General features: G+C 36.1%; 1 protein-coding gene across 2 annotated transcripts in view; it reads right to left on the bottom strand.

Moving 5' to 3' along the window:
- Nucleotides 1-15,704, bottom strand: part of LOC113494164 — an 86,209-nt gene that overhangs the window by 39,445 nt on the left and 31,060 nt on the right. The window contains exon 2 of one of the 2 annotated variants that reach the window (XM_026872365.1): nt 689-1,550. In XM_026872365.1, coding sequence (XP_026728166.1) covers nt 689-1,505 — 817 coding nt within the window. In that variant the 5' untranslated portion in view covers nt 1,506-1,550. Of the gene's footprint in view, nt 1-688; nt 2,104-15,704 lie in introns of those variants that run through there. The other variant, XM_026872366.1, reaches the window with a different exon arrangement.

The raw sequence follows: 15,704 nt of genomic DNA, 5'->3' as shown, positions 1-15,704 counted from the left end.
CAACTAAAAAGTTTTCAATCTAAAGGCACGTTGTATACTTTACAAGAGTTCTCTACAAAATCCGTTGCTCTCAATGTGCCACTTCTAACAAGCCTCTCTTTATTCAACACTTAAATGTGTATGCAAAACATATCACATCTAAATATCCCGTGGGAATTACACGAGTTACACAAACATACATTATAGAGCTTTTCGGATTTCATCAAACACACACCCAGTATATTTGTGGGAATAACATGTAAATCTCGTGGATTACCTTTTACAAATATTGATGCACGCTGTACATTTTCATTATTATAAAATTTTATTTTTTGAACATCATGTAATCTATACAGAGTTCATTCAACGTATTCGTAGAAAAATTGCATTATTTTCTCGGTTGCTATCCCATGCCAGATTATTGGCATGTTATGAAAGGGCTTTCGTTCACAAAGAGAAAATTCCGATCGCTTAACATAAATTGAAGTAAAAATAAATTCAGTTCAGGATATTATCACAACTAGATCACCTAACATATTCAGTCAGAACGTGGGATCAAGATTATTTGAACATAGTCGGGGACATACGGACTCACCCTGTGAATTACGTCAGAAAGATTTAATTAACAAGTTTCAATTAGGACCCTCGTCAAAACTATGCACGTCACAAACAGATGGCGTCAGAGTCTAAATATTTAAGTACCACTCACCAGGTAACTCCAAAAAGTTTGACGTTCGCCGCTGACGACCCCTCATGGTGTTCTGGAAGTTCAACGGCCCAATATCCTCGACCGAGTCACAGTTTGACATGGTAGACTCCCTCGAGCCTCGTCTACTGGCCAAGTACGCCAAACCGCCCTTCATGGAGCCTCTACGCATCGGCGAGCATGGTCTACTGATACTCGTGGAACGAGTCTGAGGAGTATCGTCAGTCATATCCGTCAAATCTGATGTGGACTTGCGACAGATTTTCGAAGATATTGTAGTAGCTTCGTCGTCAGCATCGTGAAGTATCGCTGAGGGTGTCCCGGGCATCGCGTCAGTGGAGTCATCAGTGTGGCTTGACACTATACTCGGTGACGTCGCTAGTCGCGGCGAGCTCACTGTGGAAGTAGAACCGTACAGTTTCCGCGTGCGGTTAGGGGACACATAGCCAGGGTTCGTGTGGATGTGCACGGGGGGCGGTTTGGGCGACCTGGACTTCTCCCGGCGGCTGTGCTTCAGAGACGTGCTGTAGTGCAGGTTGGCGCGCTCGAAACACGGACTGGATCGGCCTGATGGTGACTTTTGGGGGAAGTTGAAGTGACGAGGAGACATTGGGCTACGGTGTCCGTGAGCTATCGGGGACTTTGGGGGTGGGTTGTGTTTGTCATAGCTGCAGACTGACTGCGGAGTGTAGTAGCCTGAGGAAGAGGTGCTGGATGCAATGGAAGGGCTTTTTTGGGGGAATATGAAGTGTCGTGGACTCTTCGGAGTGTGTGGTTTGGGAGAAACGGGTGGATAACCTCCTGGGCTGTTCACTGCCATCGTGATCACTGAACACTAACACTTGATCACCATTTCAACGTTCACCTGGAAAGAAGGAAAAACTTAGTTAGACTTCATATTAAATATTGCTGTGATAGGACGTGTAGTTGGTTGCTGCAGTGTATTTCACTTGTTTAATTTTGTTTTTTGAGTGCGCACTCTAAAGAACATCGGACCCTCTCTTACTATCTTGTGGAGATTGCTATTTACGACGGCGTCCATATTGGATTTTGGTTTTCCATCTCATTCACACAAGACTGCACCGAAACACAGATTGTAAGTTATTTATTAAATTTATGATAAATTTTAATTTAAAGAAACATTGAAAAAGTCAAGTGATTGGCGGGGCTCGAACCGTCGACCACCCCGTGTCGAGCGGCCACCAAGTTGAACGTAGAAGCCATTCAGCCACGGTCAGTGAGCGCTGCGACGTGAAATTATAGACCACTACCTGCATGTTTGCGCCGACCTATAGTATATGTGTACCTTCCAATAGCTCATTATTTAAAATTTACTAAAAACGACTGCACATCAACTGAAGCTTTACAATGTTGCGGTCACCAAACAAACAAAGCTCATCTAACCCGGACATACCTTCGACACCAGAATTTACTCAAAATATCACTCTAGCAGGAAGCGTAAAACACCGGAAAGTGAAGCTCTGGATATGTTTAATGCTTTTAAATCTGAGTTGTTGCAAACATTTAAGGACTGGCGCCAGGATATGAACAATAATTTCGAACAAATAAAACAAAATATCAATAGCATAAGAAACGATCTTGATCAACATAAAATTGATATTAAACAAGAGCTTAAATCATTAGTTACGGAGCAGTCGAAAATTGCGTTACAGTGCGCAGAGTTGTCAGAGGAAGTTACCGACCTAAAGAATTCGAAACAGTTCAGGGATGACCAGTATAATGACCTCAAAAATCGCGTGGATGAGTTGTCCATGCAAACAAATACAAAATACGAAAAAACTGTCCTAGATTTAGAGGCAAAAATAGACTTGTTGGAGCAGCAAGCAAGGCAGTGCAACGTAGAAATCTCCAACATACCTGAAAGACGGAATGAGAATCTTACTGACCTGCTTGAATGTTTGGGTAAGCAGATTGGATACAGCATCCGGAAAGAAGATGTTGTCTCCATACACCGTGTTCCTCACGCTGCGCAGAATAACAAGCCCAAGAATATTGTTGCGAAATTTACAACAAGAATCCAACGAGACAATATAATAAGCGCATACAGACTAAAGAAGGGATTGTCTTCAGAACAACTAGGAATATCGGGCACCTCACATAAAGTCTTCGTGAACGAACATCTCACGCTACGAAACAAGCAGCTTTTTCGGAAGGCCCGGGAAGCAGCAAGTAGTGAGGGTTACAAATTTGTTTGGACTAAGCATTCTACAATACTCGTCAGAGAGACTGAAAACTCTGCTGTGCTGGCTATTCGAACGATTGAAGACATCGGAAAAATTAAGGCTAATACTAAAAGTGCTAAGACTAACTCCTCCACGTAAAACAGAAAATCATTTCAATTATTATGTTTGTTTATTTACTTACTGTGCCTTTAACGATTATACTATATACTATTTATTAATTTGCAGTACTATCATATACATTACTATATTATGGTTAGGATACTTGCAGAAGCAAACTACATATTCAGAGATTTTGGTTATCTTCTCAATACCTTTAACGTGTAGGTTGGCAACACAATACTTTAATACTCATAAAAAAATACTAATACTAATGCTACTTATGAACTATTTCATTAATAATGGCTAATCAGAACATAAACAACTTATCAGTTTACTATCAAAATTGTCGCGGCATGCGTACTAAGTTGAAAACAATATTCTTTAACATAATGTCAAATTCGTATGACATAATCATCTTGTCGGAAACCTGGCTAAACGATAATATACACGATGACGAGTTCATAGACAAACGATATATTGTTTACAGATGTGACAGGGACCTAAAATTGACGCAAAAATCAGACGGGGGAGGGGTTTTGGTGGCAGTCATGAAGTGTCTCAAACCCTGTCGTCTCACTGTACCGTCACTAACACCAATATCCAAGTTTATGGAATTAGTTCTCGTCCAGTTACCGAGTAGCGAATTAACTGGCTGTTATTTACTTGGAGCTGTGTACATACCAGATAGGTCACCCATAGTGGTTTATAATTTGTATTTTGAAGTTTTAAGGGATATCGTGAGAGATTATAGCATATTCAACCTGTTACTGGTCGGAGATTACAATATACCTGATGCTTATTGGCAGGATCAAGCGGATTCTTCTGCCCTTGTTTGTACGGGGACATCGACGGTTTGTGATGGGTTGCGCAGCTTTATGACTCTTCACAATGCTTCGCAATATAATACAATTAGAAATCGTAACGGAAGAATATTGGACTTATGCATTACTAACATAACTGACTGCTCCGTGTTGCAAGCGCAGGACTTGATTTCTGTCCCAATAGACGGTCATCATCCTCCATTTTATATTATGATTCCCTTCACATCTAACATTAAACTCATGAACCGTAACTCCGTGAGAAAACCTAACTTCTTTAAGGCCAATTACGATTTTCTAAATAAAGAGTTGGCGGATGTCTCTTGGAACACGACTCTCGACCAATTACCCGCAAAGAATGCGGTTAACCTTTTCTATGAATTAATTTATAATATTGTCAAAAAAATGTACCGCTTTCAAAATTTAAACCAGTACGGTATCCAATATGGTTTAGCCCATCTCTCATACATATATACAAAAACAAACGTAAGGCCTGGATCAGGTGGAAAATATACAAAAATGACTCAGATTATGAAATATTTTCATTATTCAGAACCCGTTTTAAAGGTGAGGCTACAAGATGTTACAATAAATATATTAATTCCGTAGAGGACTCCATTCCCAAAAACGTTAAATATTTCTGGTCCTATATAGCTAACAAAAAAACCAAAGTAGGTCTACCGTCAACAACAACCATTCCTCGCAAGATCCAGAAACTATTTGTAACTTGTTTTCCTCATTTTTCCAATCGGTTTATCAGCCGTCTACCTTAACTCCTCAATGGTCACCACGTTATGATGATTCAGATCAATGTGATTTATTACACCATATATATTTTGACGAAATTGATGTTAAAAAGGAATTACAAAAACTAGACCCTTCCAAAGGTCCAGGACCTGATGGCCTGCCAGCAGTTTTTCTTAAGCATACTGCCAAATCAATATGTAAACCTTTACACAACGTATTTAACAAGTGCATCACTGAGGGTGTCTTTCCCGACATATGGAAAAGCTCGTACATTGTCCCAATCCATAAAAGTGGTTCAAAACATGACGTCACAAATTACCGTCCAATATCTATCATCAGTGCAATCTCAAAGGTTTTCGAGAAGCTTGTTCACAGTGCCATCTATCCCTTCATTCATAACTATATTATTCCTGAACAACACGGTTTTGTTAAACAAAAATCCACTATGACGAACTTAGCAATTTACTCAAATTTTCTCTTCCGTAGTTTCGATAAGGGCGTTCAAGTGGACGCTGTCTATACAGATTTTCAGAAGGCATTTGACAGGGTGGACCATGAAATCCTTCTTAATAAAATAGCTTTTAATGGAATTAGGGGCAATCTTTTGCGGTGGTTTTGCTCATATATTACTAACCGCAGCCTGATAGTCGTGATTAATGGGTACAAATCGGGTAGTGCTGGTATGACATCTGGTATTCCTCAGGGTTCTATACTAGGACCTCTCCTTTTTCTCATTTTCATAAACGACATAAATAAATGCTTTAAATACACACATTTTCTTTTATATGCTGATGACTTGAAATTATATAAAACCATAACAAATTATAATGACTGCTTAGAACTTCAGGGCGATCTTAACCGACTCACTGAATACTGTACAGTCAATAAGCTAAATTTAAGTGTACCCAAATGCCAAGTCATCAGCTTTACTAAAAACAAAGCTATAATAAATTATAATTACAACCTAAATAGTACTAACCTAAACAGAGTAACGAACCTTAGAGACCTGGGAATACTATTTGACAGTAAATTACATTTGGATCAACATATAGAAAACATCATAACCAGAGCATTTAAAATGTACGGATTTGTAATCAGAACAGCTAGCGACTTCAAGCGCCCTTGCACACTTTTACACCTGTATCGTTCACTTATTCGCTCCCAACTCGAATATGCCTGTCTGATATGGGATCCTTTATATAACAAATACAAAATAGCCATTGAAAAAGTACAACGAAAATTCTTAAAAACAATGCAATTCAGATGCCAACTTCCACGCGTTATTTACAAAGATCTTTTAAAAATGTATAATTTGCTCTCACTTGAGAATAGACGAATGCTTCTGCAAGTAATGGCACTACACGACCTTTATCATAATAAGCTAAATTGTATAGATCTTATTAATGATATTAAACTTGTGGTCCCTAGATCAATTCATCGTCGTGGGGTGCGTGACTACAAATTGTTTGATCAGGCATCTTGCCGGACAAACGCAGGTAAACGTGCACCCCTTCAGCGTCTCACGCAAATATACAATGAACATTTTATAGATATTGATATTTTTATGCTTAACAGAAATGCTTTTCGCAGTAAAGTTATTAATGTATTAAAACATAAATTAAACTAAACTAAATTTGTTAGTCTCTTGCTAAAAATGCTTTCTTGAAAGCGAATAAAAATTAGTTAACTAATGAGTCCTAATCATAGCATACCTCTTAGTTTATATGTGGAAAATGTTGTGGTTATTACATTGATTTTGTTTTATATAACTTACTGATAAGTATTATATGTAATGTAATATCGTTTTTTTCCCAAAAAAAAAAAAAAAACATTCCTTATCTTTATCGCCAATTATAATGTAAAATCTGTCATAGGTACAGTGACTCATAATAATAATGTAGGAATTTGTAATTTAATTTTCCGTTGGAGATTTTATGTAGCAAATTCCAATTAGACCGTAATCAACATTACACAGAAAACCATCCTAGATATTGCTGTTATTAGTTTGTAGCAAATAAAACTTGGATTAACTTGAAAAATATCGTTTTAATATCGAATATCTCGCAGGGTAACATGATGAGATTGGAAATGCTCTGCGGTGGCTGTGTTGCATTTCAATTCGGTATCCTCTCGAAGTTTATTTCATTTCATAAAATTGCAGACATTTCAAACATCGTGTGGTAGTGGTACTTGACGTTATATTAAGCTCTACTTTATAACGAAAATATTGTCGAAACAGCTTCACAAAATTGTTGATTGTTACCTTTTAAAAACTTATAGGTGTAATCTAAACTTCCAGGTTCGGTAGATTTTTCTTTAATTATGTCTTTTGCTAGAATAGTTCATGTATAAATATGGTCATACGTTTTATGATTCAATAAAATTAGCCTCCGAAAAATGTATTTTGTCTACAGACCATAACACTAAACGTTACCTCTTGTACAAATAATTTCAGACTCGACTCACAAAAGAATTAAATCAAGGATCATAAACGATCACACCTAGTCCATAAACAAAAACTTCTAGTACTTAAAGTTTGCTTGTTCCCAAAGGAAATTACGATGAAGTTATGAGCGGGGCACAAATTGAAGAAAACTTCAGTAAGACTTTAGCCCTCTTTTCATGTCTTGTTTTTCAGGCTTACGCTAAGATTATTGCTACTATGGTAGTAGTTTTTAAGTTCGTTATACGGTGAATAAGTAAAAGGATTTTTTTTAAATTGCAGGGTAAGCTTTTGAGAGGATTTGCCTAATATATATTTTTTTAATTATTATTATTATTAAAGTTCTATACACAAAGGGTAAAAACGAAATTCCACTTTTGAGGAACAGCTGTCCCTAGGTTGTGTGTTATGTCTCCCCCGAGGGGGCGGGTGTCCAAGAGGATACCCACGCCAAACAAAAAAAAAAGGTTGTGTGTCATGAACCGTCAGTCAATCTTCAACCGTCAGTCGACTAGTCAATTTCATAGATGATACATTTCTATCGACGCTATAACAGATAATAACAAACTTAAAATAAAGACAAGCTCAAGCGGCCATGTTGGGTGACAAGTAGATTTGTGGAAAATATGGAAAATAGAAACAAATAAAAGTTTTCTCTTTTTCAATTTGTAAGCAAGAATTACTAAAAAAAAATTATTCGTCGAAATTTCAACACTTTAATATAATTATTGGCCTATATTTTGCAAAGGTCATATCCAAATAACTATTGAATGAGATTAAATGTCAAAATGTGACATTTATGTCACAATGACGTAACTACATTTGGATCATAATAATTACGAAATTCTGTCTCACAATAATTAAATAAATATGTATTTCTACTTAACTTTCATTTACAATTTTTTTATTCTTGTACTCTAACAATTTTGATTTACAATATCTTATAACTTTCTGATTTAGTTGTCCAAATCATCATCCTAGCCTTCGGCCTACTACGTTGAGGTTGGCTTCCAGTCTAATCTAATGCATCTAAGTGTTCTAAAAGGAGCGACTGCCTATCTGACATACTCAACCCACACGCAATACGATACTCTTTAGAAAGACTAGTTGTCAGACTTCCTAGATTCATACTACCCAGAACGACCGTCAAAGATGTATAAATAGCAGCCGGGATCTAAAATTAGACTTGCCTTCCGATACACGGAAGATCTGGTTATATCATAAATGGTCACCTGGCCACGGATTGACCGGACCATGCGTAGCGTCACCTGTGATCGTTCAAATGCAGCATTTAATTTTTAATGGTCCACATATTCAAAAGCAATCTATTAATCTCAACACCACCCATCACGTACAAATTTTCTCAACAATTAAACTAAGTTAGAAAAAAAACAACTTTGGTGCTAACGTTTCTATTCGATTAACTCGAACTTGATTCAATAAACGTCAGTCGAGTGTTAAGCTAATACTCTGATAACGTACACATGACACAACCTATCCTGCTCACGTTCCAGTCGTTAATGAGATTAGTAGCACCGTTGCACTGGAGGCCTACCGCCGGAAAAAGAGATGCCGCAGTACAGGGAACTAGGCAGCGTGGAACGATGTCTCATTTTAACAAGAATCGTACTTGAAATCTTGTGTTTTGGTTTCACAAATATTTTGGATCTCACAAATGTTTATCCTACGCGTGGTAGCAATAAGTGCAGACATTTTAGCCGTTCCACTCTGCCACGTTTGTACAAGAAAGCAACAAATCCTACATCTGAAAAGTACCTACAAGTGGGACGTTAAACAAAATTGATTCTTATGTGTTTCACATAAGAATAAATTGCCAACAACTTTTAACACATCTATTTCGCTTCTCATATGCCTTTTTTAGTGTTGTAAGATTTATTTTTTAATGAACTGATAATATCTAAAATATTATTACTTATTTTAATTATTAATACTAAAACATACGTCAATTAAAATACAGTTATCTACTTATAGTCGTTTTAGTACATAGTTGGTTACATAAAGTCAAAGGCAACATGTGTTGACATTTCAACATTAAAAGCTCTTTTATGTCAATACAAATAGCATTAGCAAATCATTGCTACGCGATTGCGTGGTCATCCGTGTTAGTTATAAGACTAATTAACAAAAATTAACTTGCTATAGTAGTATATTTGTATACTAGCTGCTGCTCGCGGCTGTGCTTGCGTTGATTCATTAATTATGTACAGTTTTTACAGCTGTATCTTTAAATGTGTTTAGCATGTGTAAAAGTTAGGGGTTAAAAATTTCTTGGTACTTCGGTCCATTGGGTTTGATAGGTTCAAACTATCAGTACCTACCCAATGATCCATCATCCTTTATTTTATGTCCATGGGAGTTGATTTTATCAAAATCCTATATAAGCGAACATCTTCATCATAGTACCCAATCTTTAATTTCAGTTAGCGTTGAGATGATCAGATAGAGTTGAGTTGGAGAAAAGATAAACTGAAGATTAAGGCCATAAGAGTCCAAGTATCTCTAGTCACAAGAGCACAGCGAAATTTTCAACTATTTTTTGGATGGACAGTCATCTAATTCCAGGAATTCTATCCCAGGTACATACAAAGCTCTCAATTTCAATGCACGTGACCCGGTTAAAGCTTTCCCAAAGCTAACACGACCACAAAAAGTTCCGGTTCGACAGCGAATGTGATCCTGTGGCAAAAGCCGCTTTGCACGGATTTGCACTCGGATTTTAGCGCTACGGAAAATCAGGGAAGACGCAAATTCGGACGGTGGGAAATCATGTGGTATATGTATGCACAGATTTTGTAAAGGCAGATTTTAGTTGTTTCACGCTAATGAATCGGATTTTTAATTTAATTGAGATTAAATTGAGTATTTAAATTTTGTTTTATTGCATTACGATTAAAAATACAGAATAATATGTTTATCAAAAAAAAGATTTCCAATGAAAAAGAAATATCACATTTTCAACTTACGAGATGTGGTCTAAAGGTACATACTTATTTATTTAATTACTAAGTATTCATGTATCTACGTTTACAAAGAATACAACATTTTAATAGTAAAATCAAAATGAACCGATTTTATCGATTCTTTTCGTGATTCGATCATTTAACGTGAAATATCTGTCCCATAAAGTCTCCAACGAGATTGGATTTGTAGTTTTATATTTGAAGTCGGTTGTTAGAACCATACATAATTACTTGCTAGTTTCAAAATTAAATCAGAAAACTCTTTCAATACTACTAAAACTGTAAAAACATTCCAGTTACAATCACACCACATAAGAATAATTAACTAAAACCTACTTCAGAACAGCCACAAACTAAGCGTTTAAACGGAGTTCCCCAGGGAGCTGCGCTTGGTTCGTTATAAATACATTATGCTCTCACTAACAGCTGTAAGTACTACGGGGCAATGATTAAATCTGTGCTCATAGTACATGGGTATTTAAAAGACTGTATTTGTAAGGTAGCTAAGCTTGGAGGTGTTATTTGATGTTGCATTTTTAACAATGTGATTTAGTAATGATGTTATTTTAATATCGATTCTTGATAAATGTCGTTTAAGAGTTTTGTTTCCTGCAGAAAAGATTTCTTCTAGATAGTTCATTCCGAAATCAAAATTTAAACTCTCATATAGACTTCGATCAGCTAGTAATAATCTGTAGTAGTCATAATTGTTTGCCTAGAATAGCGTTTAATTAGAAGAATTATTCTTGTTCTTTAAATGAACAATCCTTGAGAAACTTATTAACAGAGGGGTCCTTATAATCCTACTCATTTCTAACTGAACTAAAATTAAAGAGGTTTTATTTCTTGTCTAATTCAAGCAAAATTGCCGATAGCAACGTAAAACCAAAACCTCTTACAAGCAAATATCTATCCATATCATTGAACTTATCAACAAATTCAGCGATAACTTTGATCATTGAAGCATGAGTTACAAGTCAATACATCTAAACAGTTGAGTTAACAAATGGTAATATTGTGTGACATTTACGTGAGAGTACACAAGCATCGGTAATTGAATCGACATCAATTTTATTGATCTCGGGTATATGTCAAGGATCCTGTTTGGCACTTAAAAACAATGGAATAACTACATTAATAGGACACCAACAAGCAACTGGGCGTGGATTCAATCCTCGCGTTAGTCATGCATTTCTGTGATCCACAAATGCTTGTTCTGAATCTGGGCGACTCTGTGCATGGGACTTGAATCGTTCATTTTTTTCATATTTTTTTCCTTTCCTGTTCATTTAGTAGGTATCTAGATTAAACCATGCTGCCCAAGATCCTTAGGAAGGATGGACTCGTTCAAGAAAAGTAGTAGTTAGAAACACCTAAAAATTACTAACGCGTAAAGTCCTGACACTCAATGTGACGGTACAATGTACAAATTCTAGCTCATGATTAGCGATATGGATAGCTTCATTGACAAAAAGAATGGTCGCAATTGCTAATCCTGACAAATGTTAAAAAAAATCTCTGTATTATTTGAATTTAATTGCCGAATATGAAAAACCTTATCATTACTTATCCATGTAAGGTTCGAACCCTACACCTTCCATAAAGTTGCTTCTGCACATCAACAGAACCGCAAGGTGACCACGACATATAGCTTTAATAGGCATTAATTCACGTTACTCCGTATTACCGATACGGAACGATATGGAACGCGGCGTGGGCGATACACCCACTGCCGCTCGCCAACAATTACCCTCGGCTGTTGAGATGTGATAAACACAATGGCATTTTAGACCATAATTGACTTTATATTTGGTGCAGAATTTGTGTTAATATACTTTTATGTGTAGATCTAAAGTTGTACTAAAATTGATATGACACAGGTCTTCCTAACAACTTACTTTACTATTGCCCCCGGAGTTGGATATGAGCAAACAAAGATAGATGATGATGGCGTGCAATTGGGGAGACCTATGTCCAGCTGTAGACGAATAAGGGCCTGTGATGATAACTGTGGTAGCCTGCGTAAATGTCCGTATACACGTTAAACTATAAGCTATATTTTTTATACACCATCGGTTTCATGAAAATTTCTGTTTTGTTCAGAGTTTTCTACAGAAGTTTATCCAATACTATTAATTAAGGAGCTATAAATGCTATCAATATTAATCACGATATTGCGAGTAGGCCACAACTAGCAATATCACTCAGGCGTAACATGTTTAGCTGCATCAACATAATTCTGATAGTCATTACTGACTGAAAGCTTAATCGAATTGTCAAGTACCTCATTAATTTGGTAAAATACGAAATTGGTCGGTGTTCTGATGGCTAAGTTAGATATAGAATAGAAAGAGGTAGAAAAACGGCTATAAAGAAAATGAGATAAAATATTGAAATATCTTGGACATTTTATTTTTGGCACTTTTTATTAAATGATAATATTTCGAATTGGTAGCTTATTAGTACCATTTGCATTTGTCGAAAAATAAATAAAGTGCTGTTAAGACATACCACTTTAACTTTTATTTGATTAAGAGCACAAGAGATTTATTTATTGTTACTTTTATAACATAACTTGATAATTTTTATGGAAAAATACCAACTTACAACATGCCAACTACACTAAATAAAAAATGAGAGCAACAGTTTTATAACCGAGGCATCTGTCAACATTATCATGTCGACAAACTTTTATAACTCACGAATAAAGGAGGCTGTAGTCGTGACGTCGTCAGCCCATACAATACATTTATTACGCTGTTTTATCACCAGACAGTTTTCAGCTGAATGTCAAATCAAAGAGCATGAAAATTCAGAAGGATCACTTTCTGAAATATTCTATTTTTTCATAGCAAAAGTCAATAAATCAGAAACAGAAGGTTCTCAGATATCAATAGAGCAACTTAGTTTTGAGACTAGGGATCAAAGTAGCTTTTTAAATATGAGATTCCTTTAGAAAAAAAAATGGTTTTTACGACTGTTAAAAACCAGGCTCAAAGAAAGTATAAATCCTTGTTAGCATTAACGCTGCATACAAGACCGGCCCATTGAATACAAAATTAATGATATCAAACCTTTTACAGGCGTCTCAAAAAAGGATTCCAATTAAAAATCCATACACATACACCACCAAAAAAATCTACAATCTCAAAGAAAAAGAACTTTCCATTGAAATAACCGAGCAACATATCAAAGCGTCTATCCATATTCTGTACGTTTTGTGTCTATCGTAAACTGAAGGGCGAAGGGCTCGTAATTCGTCCTTTGAGGCCCGTCGTTACATTTGTATGGGGAATCAGGCACATCAAAGTAATCGGTGTCTATTCACTTCCCGACGTGACGTCCGCGAGTTTATGATGGTACTTGGTGACTGGAAATTTTTGATGAATGAGGTTAGAATTTTGAAAATTATGTTAATTAACTTGTGGCTTCGCTTTTATGTGGATTTTGGTTGAAAATAAGGCTCTTTACTGGAAAACCCCTTTTTTTCATAACCTGTTTAGCGGGTAAGCCATGACACCGACAAATGCATACACAGACTTTTAAATAAAATTAAACTTATAACCTGACGATTTTTTTTATACATAATTTGTTTGCTTAATTATTTTTGCTCAAAACCCAGACTAGTCAGAAAATTGCCAGATAAAATATATACATTGATTTGAGTCTATTTGCATTGTGCATACGAATTAATATTACTAGTGTAATACTCCCCCAACACAAATATAAAATACCTTAATGAGAGAGTAGTAAAAAAACACAAATTCGAACTGACAAAAATCACTATATCAACATATACATATCTAAAAACATTCAGCGACGACTAACTTTAACCCTGAGCGATATATCGAGGAGATTGGAGGCGACCGCAAGCCGCAGCCTCTCGGAAGTTAGCCATCCTCACCAGTTTACAGACTGCACTTACTCGTGGAACACGGCTTTATAAATGCATGAAAAGCCGACAAGCAGACAAGTCTATCAATTAGGTTTAGGAGACTTTTGACTTGTGAAGACGAGGTGATTTGAAGAGAAAAGGGGGACAGAAAAAGACAAGATCCCTATTGTTAGCATATTTATTTTTTTATTAAGTACTTCTTTTCCCAATCACAGAATTTATTATAGAGCCGTAAAAAACGGTTAATTATACACGAGTTTGGCTTATTCCGAGCTGTAATGATAATAATTTGATTTTTATTCTGTGAGATAATCCATGATCTGAACGCTAGTGGTGTGAGTTGGTTCCGCATAGCCCAGGATAGAGAATCGTTAAAGGATTAAGATTAAGTTTTTGTCCAGCAGTGGGACACAGTGGGCTAAATATAAAAATGAGATAATCGGTACAGCTATTAAATGCAATATATATTATAGCAATATGACGGTCAGGTTCCTCTTTTGCAGAAAAGGCACTTTAATGCGTAGCGTACTGGCAAAGGTCACCGCGTTAAACCCACGAGGCCAATATATGTTATTTTAAACTTATAATTAGTAAACCATTCAACTCCACATACAAAAACAAAAGCAAATACGGAACTGATGGAAAAAAATAAACAATTGAACGTACACTTATTTGTTATTGCCGAAGCAATTCGTTGAACCAAACGAAAATACGAAAATGTATGAAATTCGAATGGGCTCTCAACGAAGCAATAAATTCAAATAATCTCTTTGTCCCGGAATCCGTTTTGCAGGATTTTAATACTGCATTTTATTGTGCAAGGCTGCAATCTTGCAGAGTAATTAAGTGAGTTTCAGCTTCATCCAGGCATTTTGCAGAAGGTATCACTTTGTGAGCTATTTCACTGCAAAATTCTCTTTTTGTTGAAAAATGCTTTGACTTAGGTATCCCTTTGATTGATAATATGGTCTTAAGTTTAATTTAATTAACTATTCTTTTCTAAATTATGAAACAGTGACAAATAAAATAGAATAAAATATATAGAGTGACAATTAAATTCATTTTTTACCACCGTAATAGATGACCTTAACAACATCAACTTTATTTTAGTATTTGCTGCTATAACGGCAACAGAAATAACATCTGGGGAAATTTTAACGGTCTAGCTGCCACTTTTCATAAGATACAACCCGATGACGGACAGTCGCTCCTAGTAAAACACTGGTACTTAGCTGAATCCGGTTAGAATGGAAGCCAACCCCAACGAAATTGAGAAAGGCTAGGATGATGTTGAACGACAAACGAACAGACAGCGAATCCTTAGTATTATCGCTCCGTTTTAAACATTTGAATATGAAATTTTGAAAACCATCACACTCTTTACTAATAACTACATGATCTGCTTAATCAATTTACTCTACAAAACAAACAATATTGCTCAAACGGAAAGCAAGCAATATCCTTACTACATCCTTACTAATATTATAAATGTGAAAGTAACTCTGTCTGTCTGTCTGTCTGTCACGCTTTCACGTCTAAATCACTGATTTGATTTAATGAAATTTGGTACAGAGATAGAGTTGACCTTGAGAAAGAACATAGAATAGTTTTTATCCTGGACTTTTGAAGAGTTCTCTTGGAAACGTGACATAACCAACCTCGACGCGGGCGAAGCCGCGGGCGAAAAGCTAGTCGTTAATATTGGACCTTCAAATTGAATGCGATACAGTAAAGGTATTTCAATAATGTACTCTTAACAGGGGCCTAATTATGCTATTTATAATGGCCGATTAATAAATGGAAATTGGATTAAATTAGCACTACTCGTATTA

This window comes from Trichoplusia ni, chromosome 5 (genome assembly GCF_003590095.1).
Source record: "Trichoplusia ni isolate ovarian cell line Hi5 chromosome 5, tn1, whole genome shotgun sequence".
NCBI lineage: Eukaryota > Metazoa > Arthropoda > Insecta > Lepidoptera > Noctuidae > Trichoplusia > Trichoplusia ni.
The sequence above is the reverse complement of the archived record's forward strand: the minus strand, read 5'-3'. Positions and strand labels throughout refer to the sequence as shown.